Below are 19,545 nucleotides of genomic sequence, written 5' to 3'. Positions count from 1 at the left end.
TCTTATCACTCTTCCCTCTACATGCGTTTGAACTCATTTGGCTTCTCCTTAGCAGATTGGCATCCTGGGAGGGTGGAGAGGGATGGCTTAGCGAATGGGGAGTGAGGAAGGAATGGTGGTGGGGGAAGTAGAGACACTGGGGAAGTAGAGAGGAGGGGTAGTAGAGAGGAGGGGTATTAGAGAAGAGGGGGAAGTAGAGAGGAGGGGTAGTAGAGAGGAGGGGGAAGTAGAGAGGAGGGGTAGTAGAGAGGAGGGGGAAGTAGAGAGGAGGGGTAGTAGAGAGGACGGGGAAGTAGAGAGGAGGGGGAAGTAGAGAGGAGGGGGAAGTAGAGAGGAGGGGTAGTAGAGAGGAGGGGGAAGTAGAGAGGAGAGGGAGATAGAGACTTTGGTGAAGTAGAGACACTGGGGAAGTAGAGACATTGGGGAAGTAGGGACTCTGGGGAAGTAGACGGGATTGCCCCAGCAGCCTCTCAGTGTTTTCGAAGTGAGCCGCCGCGTGGTTCCTAATCACATTAAAGGCAGGAGTCAGGACGCTAGCAGGCAGGGGAGGAAAACAGTCAGGCTGAATCCCAAATGGCTATAAGTAGTGCACTACATAGGGAATAGGGTGCCACTTGAGACAGATTATTCCCTGATAGCAGGCAGATCTGCTGACACATATTAGACAGATGGATACAGCGCAGGGCCTGTGTTGTGTGGTTACACTAGGAGTCATCTGAAAGAGAGACATCTGAAAGACAGGCATATGAGAGATGAGAGGAGATGTGTGGAGCTGGGGAACTAATGCTCTCTCACTAAAGCTGGCTGAAGGACTAATCTGAGAGCAGTGGATTGGGCACGTGAAAGATGAGAGGAAATGTGGAGGAGTTCAGGAAGTTAGTGAGACTCGAAAGCTGGGGGAGTAACGCTCTCTCACTAAAGCTGAGGGAAGGACTTATCTAAGAGCAGTGGACTGGGCACATGAAAGCTGAGAGGGGTGATCTCTGGATAGATGTGAAGGAGCTGGGGGAGTAATACCAGGCGTACACTACACGACTTTCAAAAGCCTAACATCGCTGAGCCTCTCACATTAAACAAACGTCTTTCATTACGTTTTTTGTCTTCCCAACTTAGTGGTGCACACACTACACATTCTGGCAGACGGGGGTCACACACTACACATTCTGGCAGATGGGGGTCACACACTACACATTCTGGCAGACGGGGGTCACACACTACACATTCTGGCAGACGGAGGTCACACACTACACATTCTGGCAGACGGAGGTCACACACTACACATTCTGGCAGACGGAGGTCACACACTAAACATTCTGGCAGACGGAGGTCACACACTACACATTCTGGCAGACGGAGGTCACACACTACACATTCTGGCAGACGGGGGTCACACACTACAGGTTCTTCCGTTGGTCGTGAGGATTCTGAAAGCAATGATGTGAATAGATTGTGTTTAGATGTGAGGTCCTTCATCATTGCTTGTGAACTTCAGAGTAAGCATACTAGTGGGCTAGTAGTAGTCATCACTCCTGCTCGAGAATCTACCAACGATTTATATATACACTAGATACCTAACAGGGGGCGCTGTTTTGAAGCCAATGCACCTCCATCTTGGCACTCTCTCAACATTGTAAAAAAAATATTTTGCCAGCTAGAGAAATGCATTTATTAATGTCTACATTGGTTTTTACCATATGAATTATATTACAGACACCTTAATGGATACTTTAAAATTATATTATGTGAGCTAAACATTAAAAAATAAAATATATACAAACATTTTTTCCTTAAAGCATCATTTTCTTTTTAAGGACTGATGTCACTGTTCCTCGGTGGCTTCAAAGCCTATCATTGGCTAATGCATAGCATCAGCAATCCATGGTTTATATACATCATTGGAGTCTACACATTCTGGGTGATACGATACAATGTCATCATCTCACTGGCTTCTTCTCTCATTGGCTATTGCTGATGACCTTTCTGAAAACCTGTCGTTGCACACCTCACACTACAAGAGTATTGCAGTATTTGTACCGATAAAATCAAACATGTTTGAAAATAACAGGACCTCTGGGACGACTCAAAGACGGGACCCTCAGATTGGGTCGATGACCCGCTCACATTGAAACAAGCGTTGGTGACGACCAAACCCCCAAGTAGGCAACGACAAAAACTTGTCTGGGACAGCTAAATCGTGGAGTGTACGCCCACCTTAAGTGTTATCTCTCTTAAGATGGGGAAGGACTGATCCAAGAGCAGCGACTTGAACGGACCAAGTGGATTGAGAGGAGTGATGAGAGGAGAGTGTGTGTGGATGTGAATGCTAGAGCTGTGGGAGTTGATGCTCTCTCTGTAAAGCTGGATGAGGTGGCCGATGAGGTTGCCGATGAGGTGGCCGATAAGGTGGCCGATGAGGTGGCCGATGAGGTGGCCGATGAGGTGGTCGATGAGGTGGACGATGAGGTAGACGATGAGGTGGCCGATGAGGTTGCCGATGAGGTGGACGATGAGGTAGACGATGAGGTGGCCGATGAGGTTGCCGATGAGGTAGACGATGAGGTGGCCGATGAGGTTGCCGATGAGGTGGACGATGAGGTGGCCGATGAGGTGGCCGATGAGGTGGCCGATTAGGTGGTCGATGAGGTGGACGATGAGGTAGACGATGAGGTTGCCGATGAGGTGGACGATGAGGTGGCCGATGAGGTGGCCGATTAGGTGGTCGATGAGGTGGACGATGAGGTAGACGATGAGGTGGCCGATGAGGTTGCCGATGAGGTAGACGATGAGGTGGCCGATGAGGTTGCCGATGAGGTGGACGATGACGTGGCCGATGAGGTTGCCGATGAGGTGGACGATGAGGTGGCCGATGAGGTGGCCGATGAGGTGGCCGATTAGGTGGTCGATGAGGTGGACGATGAGGTAGACGATGAGGTTGCCGATGAGGTGGACGATGAGGTGGACGATGAGGTGGCCGATTAGGTGGTCGATGAGGTGGGCGATGAGGTAGACGATGAGGTGGCCGATGAGGTTGCCGATGAGGTGGACGATGAGGTAGACGATGAGGTGGACGATGAGGTGGCCGATGAGGTGGACGATGAGGTGGACGATGAGGTGGCCGATGAGGTTGCCGATGAGGTTGCCATAGGGGTATATAGCCCTCTGGACTTCGGTGAAGAGAAAATGTGCTTCCCAGGCAAAAATGAGTGTGTTATATTTAAAGTCATATGGGCACCCTATTAGAGACATACAAAAGGACTACTGCTAGATTCAAGAGAGTTGTTTGCTACTGTATCACCCTGTTAGACAAAGCAACAGCGGTCCGTATCTTACCCAAATAACTCTGTGCAGGCTTTTCTTCCATCACTCTGATTCTCCTGGCCCCTTTGGGGATGATCACAGCTTCCACATAGCCTGAGGGGAAAGAGGTGGAGAGAGAGAGATAAAGAGAGAGGTAGAGAGAGAGGGGGGGGGGGGGGGGGGTTGTAACTGTACGGTTGTTGGGTCCATGCCAGCACTAGAACTATCTAGCTCACTAGTACCATGTGTACATGTAACGTACAGTTCAGTCACTTCACATCTAAGAGAGCCAGGCGGGTCGACTGGAAGAGCCTGTACTGTACTGTGTGTTCATGTGTGTCTCTACCCCCCCCCCTGTGCTCGGGATCACAGGCCGTGAATGGATCTATGTGTGAGGTCCCCCTGCTACCTAACTGATGGTCACAGTTAGCCTAGCGTGGTCCGGGGAGCTTGAGTACGTATGAATGAGATCCATTCAAGGTCGAGAAAGGTGTCCCTCACCGTTGCCGAGCCATAGCCATTCATCGCACAGGATGTTGACATTGTTCGCTGTGTAATCTGAACTTGCTTTGAAGTAGTATTCAAAAGGGTGATTTTTTAAAAACTTTGTCCAGTCTTTAAGATACAGCTTAGTGCTGATTCAGGGTCCACGGAGGAGAGGCTAGGTCCTTTTCTTTTTTCATAGCAGAAAATAACTCTGCAAGTAATGAATGACCTAACTTAAAAACTGTCCGTTTGTGACATCCAGTTTGACTGATACGTTTGATATAAATACGTAACTGTGTCTCTTGTGAATAATGATGAGTTTTAATAATCGGACCCCGTGTGTGAACAAAAAAAAAAAAAGAAGAGCTGTAAATTCCTTCCTGTTTTCTCTCGCTCTCTCCTTGGGCTGTGGTAAACTTTTATTGGTAGTTAATAATGATGTCATTACTTTTTCACTGTACTGCTACCATGTGGCTCAGTTGGTAGAGCATGACACTTGCAATGCCAGGGTTGTGGGTTCAAGTCCCACGGGGGGGGGACCAGTATGGGGAAAAAAAATAAAAAATATGCTTTCTCACTCTGGATAAGAGGCTCTGCTAAATAACTTGTAAAAGTTATTATAGAGCATTATAAACTGGGTGGTTCAAGCCCTGAATGCTGATTGGCTGACAGCTGTGGTATATCAGACTGTATACCACGGGTATGACAAAACATTTATTTTCCAGCTCTAATTACGTTGGTAACCAGTTTATAATAGCAGTAAGGCACCCCGGGGGTTTGTGATATATGGCCAATATACCACGGCTAAGGGCTGAATTCAGGCACTCCACGTTGCGTCGCGCTTATATAACAGCCCTTAGCCGTGGTATATTGGCCATATACCACACCCCCTCGGGCCTTATTGCTTAAACATACAACCAATATTTTTTTTTAACCAACAAGCTACAATAGAAAGTGATGAATGATCCGTAAAAGTTTAATCAAAATTCAATCCAACTTGGATATAAATCATTTAGGGAGTTTATCAACAGTAATTCAACACTGTTTTTAATCCATACTCTTCATTCAAATATGAAGAACATTCCCTGTAATAGTGCTACAGCTTGTTAGGAGATAAAGTCCAGATCTGTGAGACTCTCTAAGACAAACCGAGGGAGATTGGCAGCCAGAGGTAACGTTACGCAGCACTTTGAAGATTCCCCCTAGGTACAGATCTCTGATCAGCTTCCTCTTCCCCGAATCCTAACCTTAACCATTCGTGGGGAAAATGCTAAACTGACCCAAGATCAGCGTCTAGGGGCAAGGTTGCCCTAAACCTACTGAGGGGGTTAGTGCGGGTACTGACGGTACGGTACCTGCTCCTTTGGTGTGGTTGAAGTCCCCCTTGATGACCTTACAAGACTTGCCGTTGCCATTACACACCCCACAGTGGTCCTCTCTTGCCATCGAACTCAGGATCCTGTCACAGCCCACTTTCTGGACAACAACACAGACACCTCGGGTTAACAACATTCTCACATTGTAGATAATACAGTTAAACAGAAATAAAGCTTAAAATAATGTTGTCCTCTGATGACGGGGGGGGGGGGGGGGGGGGGGCAGTGGTGGTTTAAAAAAAGGTTTGATCGACTGTTGACTGACAGTCTAGTTCGGCTGCTTTGGAGAACTTGGACAATGTAAAGTAGTCTCCTATTGTACAAAAATATAGGACAGCATCTGTTAATGTGTATTGTACATCCCAGTTTAGCCAGGGGTGTATTCACTAGGAACCAAACAGGCCCAGTTTAGCCAGGGGTGTATTCACTAGGAACCAAACAGGCCCAGTTTAGCCAGGGGTGTATTCACTAGGAACCAAACAGGCCCAGTTTAGCCAGGGGTGTATTCACTAGGAACCAAACAGGCCCAGTTTAGCCAGGGGTGTATTCACTAGGAACCAAACAGGCCCAGTTTAGCCAGGAGTGTATTCACTAGGAACCAAACAGGCCCAGTTTAGCCAGGGGTGTATTCACTGTTTACACACTACTGTCTACATACTACTGTCTACATACTACTGTCTACATACTACTGTCTACACGCTACTGTCTACATACTACTGTCTACATACTACACACTACTGTCTACACACTACTGTCTACATACTACTGTCTACACACTACTGTCTACATACTACACACTACTGTCTACATACTACTGTCTACACACTACTGTCTGCATACTACTGTCTACATACTACTGTCTACATACTACACACTACTGTCTACACACTACTGTCTACATACTACTGTCTACACACTACTGTCTACATACTACACACTACTGTCTACATACTACTGTCTACATACTACTGTCTACACACTACTGTCTACATACTACTGTCTACACACTACTGCCTGCATACTACTGTCTGCATACTACTGTCTACATACTACACACTACTGTCTACATACTAATGTCTACATACTACTGTCTACATACTACTGCCTACATACTACTGTCTACACACTACTGTCTACATACTACTGTCTACATACTACTGTCTACATACTACACAATACTGTCTACATACTACTGTCTACATACTACTGTCTACATACTACTGTCTACACACTACTGTCTACATACTACTGTCTACACACTACTGTCTGCATACTACTGTCTGCATACTACTGTCTACATACTACACACTACTGTCTACATACTACTGTCTACATACTACTGTCTACATACTACTGTCTACATACTACACAATACTGTCTACATACTACTGTCTACATACTACTGTCTACATACTACTGTCTACATACTACTGTCTACATACTACTGTCTACACACTACTGTCTGCATACTACTGTCTGCATACTACTGTCTACATACTACACACTACTGTCTACACACTACTGTCTACATACTACTGTCTACATACTACTGTCTACATACTACACAATACTGTCTACATACTACTGTCTACATACTACTGTCTACATACTACTGTCTACACACTACTGTCTACATACTACTGCCTACACACTACTGTCTACATACTACTGTCTACATACTACTGTCTACATACTACACAATACTGTCTACATACTACTGTCTACATACTACTGTCTACATACTACTGTCTACACACTACTGTCTACATACTACTGTCTACACACTACTGTCTGCATACTACTGTCTGCATACTACTGTCTACATACTACACACTACTGTCTACATACTAATGTCTACACATTACTGTCTACATACCACTGTCTACACACTACTGTCTACACACTACTGTCTACACACTACTGTCTGCATACTACTGTCTACACACTACTGTCTACATACTACTGTCTACACACTACTGTCTACATACTACTGTCTACACACTACTGTCTGCATACTACTGTCTGCATACTACTGTCTACATACTACACACTACTGTCTACATACTACTGTCTACACACTACTGTCTACACACTACTGTCTGCATACTACTGTCTGCATACTACTGTCTACATACTACACACTACTGTCTACATACTAATGTCTACATACTACTGTCTACATACTACTGTCTACATACTACTGCCTACATACTACTGTCTACACACTACTGTCTACACACTACTGTCTACATACTACACACTACTGTCTACACACTACTGTCTGCATACTACTGTCTGCATACTACTGTCTACATACTACACACTACTGTCTACATACTACTGTCTACATACTACTGCCTACATACTACTGTCTACACACTACTGTCTACATACTACTGTCTACATACTACTGTCTACATACTACACAATACTGTCTACATACTACTGTCTACATACTACTGTCTACATACTACTGTCTACACACTACTGTCTACATACTACTGTCTACACACTACTGTCTGCATACTACTGTCTGCATACTACTGTCTACATACTACACACTACTGTCTACATACTAATGTCTACACATTACTGTCTACATACCACTGTCTACACACTACTGTCTACATACTACTGTCTACACACTACTGTCTGCATACTACTGTCTACACACTACTGTCTACATACTACTGTCTACACACTACTGTCTACATACTACTGTCTACACACTACTGTCTGCATACTACGGTCTGCATACTACTGTCTACATACTACACACTACTGTCTACATACTACTGTCTACACACTACTGTCTACACACTACTGTCTGCATACTACTGTCTGCATACTACTGTCTACATACTACACACTACTGTCTACATACTAATGTCTACATACTACTGTCTACATACTACTGTCTACATACTACTGCCTACATACTACTGTCTACACACTACTGTCTACACACTACTGTCTACATACTACACACTACTGTCTACACACTACTGTCTGCATTCTACTGTCTACATACTACTGTCTACATACTACACACTACTGTCTACATACTACTGTCTACATACTACTGTCTACACACTACTGTCTACATACTACTGTCTACACACTACTGCCTGCATACTACTGTCTGCATACTACTGTCTACATACTACACACTACTGTCTACATACTAATGTCTACATACTACTGTCTACATACTACTGCCTACATGCTACTGTCTACACACTACTGTCTGCATACTACTGTCTGCATACTACTGTCTACATACTACACACTACTGTCTACATACTAATGTCTACATACTACTGTCTACATACTACTGTCTACATACTACTGCCTACATACTACTGTCTACACACTACTGTCTACACACTACTGTCTACATACTACACACTACTGTCTACACACTACTGTCTGCATTATACTGTCTACATACTACTGTCTACATACTACTGTCTACACACTACTGTCTACATACTACTGTCTGCATACTACTGTCTACATACTACTGTCTACATACTACACACTACTGTCTACATACTACTGTCTACACACTACTGTCTACACACTACTGTCTGCATACTACTGTCTACATACTACTGTCTACATACTACTGTCTGCATACTACTGTCTACATACTACTGTCTACATACTACTGTCTACATACTACTGTCTACATACTACTGTCTGCATACTACTGTCTACATACTACACACTACTGTCTACATACTACTGTCTACACACTACTGTCTACATACTACTGTCTACATACTACTGTCTACATACTACTGTCTACATACTACTGTCTACATACTACACACTACTGTCTACATACTACTGTCTACATACTACACACTACTGTCTACACACTACTGTCTGCATTCTACTGTCTACATACTACTGTCTACATACTACACACTACTGTCTACATACTACTGTCTACATACTACTGTCTACACACTACTGTCTACATACTACTGTCTACACACTACTGCCTGCATACTACTGTCTGCATACTACTGTCTACATACTACACACTACTGTCTACATACTAATGTCTACATACTACTGTCTACATACTACTGCCTACATGCTACTGTCTACACACTACTGTCTACATACTACTGCCTGCATACTACTGTCTACATACTACTGTCTACATACTACACACTACTGTCTACATACTACTGTCTACATACTACTGTCTACATACTACACACTACTGTCTACATACTACTGTCTACACACTACTGTCTACATACTACACACTACTGTCTACACACTACTGTCTGCATTCTACTGTCTACATACTACTGTCTACATACTACTGTCTACATACTACTGTCTACACACTACTGTCTGCATACTACTGTCTACATACTACTGTCTACATACTACACACTACTGTCTACATACTACTGTCTACACACGACTGTCTACATACTACTGTCTACACACTACTGTCTGCATACTACTGTCTACATACTACTGTCTACATACTACACACTACTGTCTACACACTACTGTCTACATACTACTGTCTACATACTACTGTCTACATACTACACACTACTGTCTACACACTACTGTCTACATACTACTGTCTACATACTACACACAACTGTCTACATACTACTGTCTACACACTACTGTCTACATACTACTGTCTACACACTACTGTCTGCATACTACTGTCTACATACTACTGTCTACATACTACACACTACTGTCTACACACTACTGTCTACATACTACTGTCTACACACTACTGTCTACATACTACTGCCTACATACTACTGTCTACACACTACTGTCTACACACTACTGTCTACACACTACTGTCTACATACTACTGTCTGCATACTACTATCTACATACTACTGTCTACATACTACACACTACTGTCTACACACTACTGTCTACATACTACTGGCTACACACTACTGTCTACATACTACACACTACTGTCTACACACTACTGTCTACATACTACTGTCTACATACTACACACTACTGTCTACATACTACTGTCTACATACTACTGTCTACATACTACTGTCTACACACTACTGTCCACACACTACTGTCGACATACTACTGTCTACACATTACTGTCTACACACTACTGTCTACATACTACTGTCTACATACTACTGTCTACATACTACTGTAATCTCAGACAGGCCTAGACATATTTTTGTACAATAGGAGACTACTTTGGGTGGAGGGCTGATTTGGGTGGGTGATAGAGAAGTATAATGTAGGACAGCATCTGTTAATGTGTATTGTACATCCCAGTTTAGCCAGGGGTGTATTCACTAGGAACCAAACAGGCCCAGTTTAGCCAGGAGTGTATTCACTAGGAACCAAACAGGCCCAGTTTAGCCAGGGGTGTATTCACTAGGAACCAAACAGGCCCAGTTTAGCCAGGGGTGTATTCACTAGGAACCAAACAGGCCCAGTTTAGCCAGGGGTGTATTCACTAGGAACCAAACAGGCCCAGTTTAGCCAGGGGTGTATTCACTAGGAACCAAACAGGCCCAGTTTAGCCAGGGGTGTATTCACTAGGAACCAAACAGGCCCAGTTTAGCCAGGGGTGTATTCACTAGGAACCAAACAGGCCCAGTTTAGCCAGGAGTGTATTCACTAGGAACCAAACAGGCCCAGTTTAGCCAGGGGTGTATTCACTGTTTACACACTACTGTCTACATACTACTGTCTACATACTACTGTCTACATACTACTGTCTACACGCTACTGTCTACATACTACTGTCTACATACTACACACTACTGTCTACACACTACTGTCTACATACTACTGTCTACACACTACTGTCTACATACTACACACTACTGTCTACATACTACTGTCTACACACTACTGTCTGCATACTACTGTCTACATACTACTGTCTACATACTACACACTACTGTCTACACACTACTGTCTACATACTACTGTCTACACACTACTGTCTACATACTACACACTACTGTCTACATACTACTGTCTACATACTACTGTCTACACACTACTGTCTACATACTACTGTCTACACACTACTGCCTGCATACTACTGTCTGCATACTACTGTCTACATACTACACACTACTGTCTACATACTAATGTCTACATACTACTGTCTACATACTACTGCCTACATACTACTGTCTACACACTACTGTCTACATACTACTGTCTACATACTACTGTCTACATACTACACAATACTGTCTACATACTACTGTCTACATACTACTGTCTACATACTACTGTCTACACACTACTGTCTACATACTACTGTCTACACACTACTGTCTGCATACTACTGTCTGCATACTACTGTCTACATACTACACACTACTGTCTACATACTACTGTCTACATACTACTGTCTACATACTACTGTCTACATACTACACAATACTGTCTACATACTACTGTCTACATACTACTGTCTACATACTACTGTCTACATACTACTGTCTACATACTACTGTCTACACACTACTGTCTGCATACTACTGTCTGCATACTACTGTCTACATACTACACACTACTGTCTACACACTACTGTCTACATACTACTGTCTACATACTACTGTCTACATACTACACAATACTGTCTACATACTACTGTCTACATACTACTGTCTACATACTACTGTCTACACACTACTGTCTACATACTACTGCCTACACACTACTGTCTACATACTACTGTCTACATACTACTGTCTACATACTACACAATACTGTCTACATACTACTGTCTACATACTACTGTCTACATACTACTGTCTACACACTACTGTCTACATACTACTGTCTACACACTACTGTCTGCATACTACTGTCTGCATACTACTGTCTACATACTACACACTACTGTCTACATACTAATGTCTACACATTACTGTCTACATACCACTGTCTACACACTACTGTCTACACACTACTGTCTACACACTACTGTCTGCATACTACTGTCTACACACTACTGTCTACATACTACTGTCTACACACTACTGTCTACATACTACTGTCTACACACTACTGTCTGCATACTACTGTCTGCATACTACTGTCTACATACTACACACTACTGTCTACATACTACTGTCTACACACTACTGTCTACATACTACTGCCTACATGCTACTGTCTACACACTACTGTCTACATACTACTGCCTGCATACTACTGTCTACATACTACTGTCTACATACTACACACTACTGTCTACATACTACTGTCTACATACTACTGTCTACATACTACACACTACTGTCTACATACTACTGTCTACACACTACTGTCTACATACTACACACTACTGTCTACACACTACTGTCTGCATTCTACTGTCTACATACTACTGTCTACATACTACTGTCTACATACTACTGTCTACACACTACTGTCTGCATACTACTGTCTACATACTACTGTCTACATACTACACACTACTGTCTACATACTACTGTCTACACACGACTGTCTACATACTACTGTCTACATACTACACACTACTGTCTACATACTACTGTCTACATACTACTGTCTACATACTACTGTCTACACACTACTGTCCACACACTACTGTCGACATACTACTGTCTACACATTACTGTCTACACACTACTGTCTACATACTACTGTCTACATACTACTGTCTACATACTACTGTAATCTCAGACAGGCCTAGACATATTTTTGTACAATAGGAGACTACTTTGGGTGGAGGGCTGATTTGGGTGGGTGATAGAGAAGTATAATGTAGGACAGCATCTGTTAATGTGTATTGTACATCCCAGTTTAGCCAGGGGTGTATTCACTAGGAACCAAACAGGTCCAGTTTAGCCAGGAGTGTATTCACTAGGAACCAAACAGGCCCAGTTTAGCCAGGGGTGTATTCACTAGGAACCAAACAGGCCCAGTTTAGCCAGGGGTGTATTCACTAGGAACCAAACAGGCCCAGTTTAGCCAGGGGTGTATTCACTAGGAACCAAACAGGCCCAGTTTAGCCAGGGGTGTATTCACTAGGAACCAAACAGGCCCAGTTTAGCCAGGGGTGTATTCACTAGGAACCAAACAGGCCCAGTTTAGCCAGGGGTGTATTCACTAGGAACCAAACAGGCCCAGTTTAGCCAGGAGTGTATTCACTAGGAACCAAACAGGCCCAGTTTAGCCAGGGGTGTATTCACTGTTTACACACTACTGTCTACATACTACTGTCTACATACTACTGTCTACATACTACTGTCTACACGCTACTGTCTACATACTACTGTCTACATACTACACACTACTGTCTACACACTACTGTCTACATACTACTGTCTACACACTACTGTCTACATACTACACACTACTGTCTACATACTACTGTCTACACACTACTGTCTGCATACTACTGTCTACATACTACTGTCTACATACTACACACTACTGTCTACACACTACTGTCTACATACTACTGTCTACACACTACTGTCTACATACTACACACTACTGTCTACATACTACTGTCTACATACTACTGTCTACACACTACTGTCTACATACTACTGTCTACACACTACTGCCTGCATACTACTGTCTGCATACTACTGTCTACATACTACACACTACTGTCTACATACTAATGTCTACATACTACTGTCTACATACTACTGCCTACATACTACTGTCTACACACTACTGTCTACATACTACTGTCTACATACTACTGTCTACATACTACACAATACTGTCTACATACTACTGTCTACATACTACTGTCTACATACTACTGTCTACACACTACTGTCTACATACTACTGTCTACACACTACTGTCTGCATACTACTGTCTGCATACTACTGTCTACATACTACACACTACTGTCTACATACTACTGTCTACATACTACTGTCTACATACTACTGTCTACATACTACACAATACTGTCTACATACTACTGTCTACATACTACTGTCTACATACTACTGTCTACATACTACTGTCTACATACTACTGTCTACACACTACTGTCTGCATACTACTGTCTGCATACTACTGTCTACATACTACACACTACTGTCTACACACTACTGTCTACATACTACTGTCTACATACTACTGTCTACATACTACACAATACTGTCTACATACTACTGTCTACATACTACTGTCTACATACTACTGTCTACACACTACTGTCTACATACTACTGCCTACACACTACTGTCTACATACTACTGTCTACATACTACTGTCTACATACTACACAATACTGTCTACATACTACTGTCTACATACTACTGTCTACATACTACTGTCTACACACTACTGTCTACATACTACTGTCTACACACTACTGTCTGCATACTACTGTCTGCATACTACTGTCTACATACTACACACTACTGTCTACATACTAATGTCTACACATTACTGTCTACATACCACTGTCTACACACTACTGTCTACACACTACTGTCTACACACTACTGTCTGCATACTACTGTCTACACACTACTGTCTACATACTACTGTCTACACACTACTGTCTACATACTACTGTCTACACACTACTGTCTGCATACTACTGTCTGCATACTACTGTCTACATACTACACACTACTGTCTACATACTACTGTCTACACACTACTGTCTACATACTACTGCCTACATGCTACTGTCTACACACTACTGTCTACATACTACTGCCTGCATACTACTGTCTACATACTACTGTCTACATACTACACACTACTGTCTACATACTACTGTCTACATACTACTGTCTACATACTACACACTACTGTCTACATACTACTGTCTACACACTACTGTCTACATACTACACACTACTGTCTACACACTACTGTCTGCATTCTACTGTCTACATACTACTGTCTACATACTACTGTCTACATACTACTGTCTACACACTACTGTCTGCATACTACTGTCTACATACTACTGTCTACATACTACACACTACTGTCTACATACTACTGTCTACACACGACTGTCTACATACTACTGTCTACACACTACTGTCTGCATACTACTGTCTACATACTACTGTCTACATACTACACACTACTGTCTACACACTACTGTCTACATACTACTGTCTACATACTACTGTCTACATACTACACACTACTGTCTACACACTACTGTCTACATACTACTGTCTACATACTACACACAACTGTCTACATACTACTGTCTACACACTACTGTCTACATACTACTGTCTACACACTACTGTCTGCATACTACTGTCTACATACTACTGTCTACATACTACACACTACTGTCTACACACTACTGTCTACATACTACTGTCTACACACTACTGTCTACATACTACTGCCTACATACTACTGTCTACACACTACTGTCTACACACTACTGTCTACACACTACTGTCTACATACTACTGTCTGCATACTACTATCTACATACTACTGTCTACATACTACACACTACTGTCTACACACTACTGTCTACATACTACTGGCTACACACTACTGTCTACATACTACACACTACTGTCTACACACTACTGTCTACATACTACTGTCTACATACTACACACTACTGTCTACATACTACTGTCTACATACTACTGTCTACATACTACTGTCTACATACTACTGTCTACATACTACTGTCTACACACTACTGTCTGCATACTACTGTCTGCATACTACTGTCTACATACTACACACTACTGTCTACACACTACTGTCTACATACTACTGTCTACATACTACTGTCTACATACTACACAATACTGTCTACATACTACTGTCTACATACTACTGTCTACATACTACTGTCTACACACTACTGTCTACATACTACTGCCTACACACTACTGTCTACATACTACTGTCTACATACTACTGTCTACATACTACACAATACTGTCTACATACTACTGTCTACATACTACTGTCTACATACTACTGTCTACACACTACTGTCTACATACTACTGTCTACACACTACTGTCTGCATACTACTGTCTGCATACTACTGTCTACATACTACACACTACTGTCTACATACTAATGTCTACACATTACTGTCTACATACCACTGTCTACACACTACTGTCTACACACTACTGTCTACACACTACTGTCTGCATACTACTGTCTACACACTACTGTCTACATACTACTGTCTACACACTACTGTCTACATACTACTGTCTACACACTACTGTCTGCATACTACTGTCTGCATACTACTGTCTACATACTACACACTACTGTCTACATACTACTGTCTACACACTACTGTCTACATACTACTGCCTACATGCTACTGTCTACACACTACTGTCTACATACTACTGCCTGCATACTACTGTCTACATACTACTGTCTACATACTACACACTACTGTCTACATACTACTGTCTACATACTACTGTCTACATACTACACACTACTGTCTACATACTACTGTCTACACACTACTGTCTACATACTACACACTACTGTCTACACACTACTGTCTGCATTCTACTGTCTACATACTACTGTCTACATACTACTGTCTACATACTACTGTCTACACACTACTGTCTGCATACTACTGTCTACATACTACTGTCTACATACTACACACTACTGTCTACATACTACTGTCTACACACGACTGTCTACATACTACTGTCTACACACTACTGTCTGCATACTACTGTCTACATACTACTGTCTACATACTACACACTACTGTCTACACACTACTGTCTACATACTACTGTCTACATACTACTGTCTACATACTACACACTACTGTCTACACACTACTGTCTACATACTACTGTCTACATACTACACACAACTGTCTACATACTACTGTCTACACACTACTGTCTACATACTACTGTCTACACACTACTGTCTGCATACTACTGTCTACATACTACTGTCTACATACTACACACTACTGTCTACACACTACTGTCTACATACTACTGTCTACACACTACTGTCTACATACTACTGCCTACATACTACTGTCTACACACTACTGTCTACACACTACTGTCTACACACTACTGTCTACATACTACTGTCTGCATACTACTATCTACATACTACTGTCTACATACTACACACTACTGTCTACACACTACTGTCTACATACTACTGGCTACACACTACTGTCTACATACTACACACTACTGTCTACACACTACTGTCTACATACTACTGTCTACATACTACACACTACTGTCTACATACTACTGTCTACATACTACTGTCTACATACTACTGTCTACACACTACTGTCCACACACTACTGTCGACATACTACTGTCTACACATTACTGTCTACACACTACTGTCTACATACTACTGTCTACATACTACTGTCTACATACTACTGTAATCTCAGACAGGCCTAGACATATTTTTGTACAATAGGAGACTACTTTGGGTGGAGGGCTGATTTGGGTGGGTGATAGAGAAGTATAATGTAGGACAGCATCTGTTAATGTGTATTGTACATCCCAGTTTAGCCAGGGGTGTATTCACTAGGAACCAAACAGGCCCAGTTTAGCCAGGAGTGTATTCACTAGGAACCAAACAGGCCCAGTTTAGCCAGGGGTGTATTCACTAGGAACCAAACAGGCCCAGTTTAGCCAGGGGTGTATTCACTAGGAACCAAACAGGCCCAGTTTAGCCAGGGGTGTATTCACTAGGAACCAAACAGGCCCAGTTTAGCCAGGGGTGTATTCACTAGGAACCAAACAGGCCCAGTTTAGCCAGGGGTGTATTCACTAGGAACCAAACAGGCCCAGTTTAGCCAGGGGTGTATTCACTAGGAACCAAACAGGCCCAGTTTAGCCAGGGGTGTATTCACTAGGAACCAAACAGGCCCAGTTTAGCCAGGGGTGTATTCACTAGGAACCAAACAGGCCCAGTTTAGCCAGGGGTGTATTCACTAGGAACCAAACGTGACCAATACATATAGTACTATGGTGATCAGACAGTACTATGGTGAGTAGACAGTACTGATCAGACAGTACTATGGTGATCAGACAGTACTATGGTGAGTAGACAGTGGTGAGTAGACAGTACTATGGTGAGTAGACAGTACTGATCAGACAGTACTATGGTGATCAGACAGTACTATGGTGAGTAGACAGTGGTGAGTAGACAGTACTATGGTGAGTAGACAGTACTGATCAGACAGTACTATGGTGATCAGACAGTACAGTGGTGAGCAGACAGTACTATGGTGATCAGACAGTACTATGGTGAGTAGACAGTACTATGGTGAGTAGACAGTACTATGGTGATCAGACAGTACAGTGGTGAGCAGACAGTACTATGGTGATCAGACAGTACTATGGTGAGTAGACAGTGGTGAGTAGACAGTACTATGGCGATCAGACAGTACAGTGGTGAGCAGACAGTACTATGGTGAGTAGACAGTGGTGAGTAGACAGTACTATGGCGATCAGACAGTACAGTGGTGAGCAGACAGTACTATGGTGATCAGACAGTACTATGGTGAGTAGACAGTACTGATCAGACAGTACTATGGTGATCAGACAGTACAGTGGTGAGTAGACTGTACTATGGTGATCAGACAGTACTATGGTAGGCAGACAGTACTATGGTGATCAGACAGTACTATGGTGATCAGACAGTACTATGGTGAGTAGACAGTACTATGGTGATCAGACAGTACTATGGTGAGTAGACCGTACTATGGTGAGCAGACAGTACTATGGTGAGTAGACAGTACTATGGTGATCAGACAGTACTATGGTGAGTAGACCGTACTATGGTGAGCAGACAGTACTATGGTGATCAGACAGTACTATGGTGAGTAGACAGTGGTGAGTAGACAGTACTATGGCGATCAGACAGTACAGTGGTGAGCAGACAGTACTATGGTGATCAGACAGTACTATGGTGAGTAGACAGTACTGATCAGACAGTACTATGGTGATCAGACAGTACAGTGGTGAGTAGACTGTACTATGGTGATCAGACAGTACTATGGTAGGCAGACAGTACTATGGTGATCAGACAGTACTATGGTGATCAGACAGTACTATGGTGAGTAGACAGTACTATGGTGATCAGACAGTACTATGGTGAGTAGACCGTACTATGGTGAGCAGACAGTACTATGGTGAGTAGACAGTACTATGGTGATCAGACAGTACTATGGTGAGTAGACCGTACTATGGTGAGCAGACAGTACTATGGTGATCAGACAGTACTATGGTGAGTAGACAGTGGTGAGTAGACAGTACTATGGCGATCAGACAGTACAGTGGTGAGCAGACAGTACTATGGTGATCAGACAGTACTATGGTGAGTAGACAGT

General features: G+C 42.7%; 1 protein-coding gene across 1 annotated transcript in view; it reads right to left on the bottom strand.

Annotated features, from left to right (window-relative positions):
- The window catches only part of LOC110524944 (A disintegrin and metalloproteinase with thrombospondin motifs 19), a 123,202-nt gene that overhangs the window by 40,422 nt on the left and 63,235 nt on the right, over window positions 1-19,545 (bottom strand). The window contains exons 15-16 of the mRNA XM_036976698.2: window positions 5,139-5,259; window positions 3,331-3,411 (exon numbers count right to left, since the gene is read on the bottom strand). Coding sequence (XP_036832593.1) covers window positions 3,331-3,411; window positions 5,139-5,259 — 202 coding nt within the window. The remainder of the gene's footprint in view (window positions 1-3,330; window positions 3,412-5,138; window positions 5,260-19,545) is intronic.

Source organism: Oncorhynchus mykiss, chromosome 5, assembly GCF_057628025.1.
Source record: "Oncorhynchus mykiss isolate SJ-2025 chromosome 5, ASM5762802v1, whole genome shotgun sequence".
NCBI lineage: Eukaryota > Metazoa > Chordata > Actinopteri > Salmoniformes > Salmonidae > Oncorhynchus > Oncorhynchus mykiss.
The sequence above is the reverse complement of the archived record's forward strand: the minus strand, read 5'-3'. Positions and strand labels throughout refer to the sequence as shown.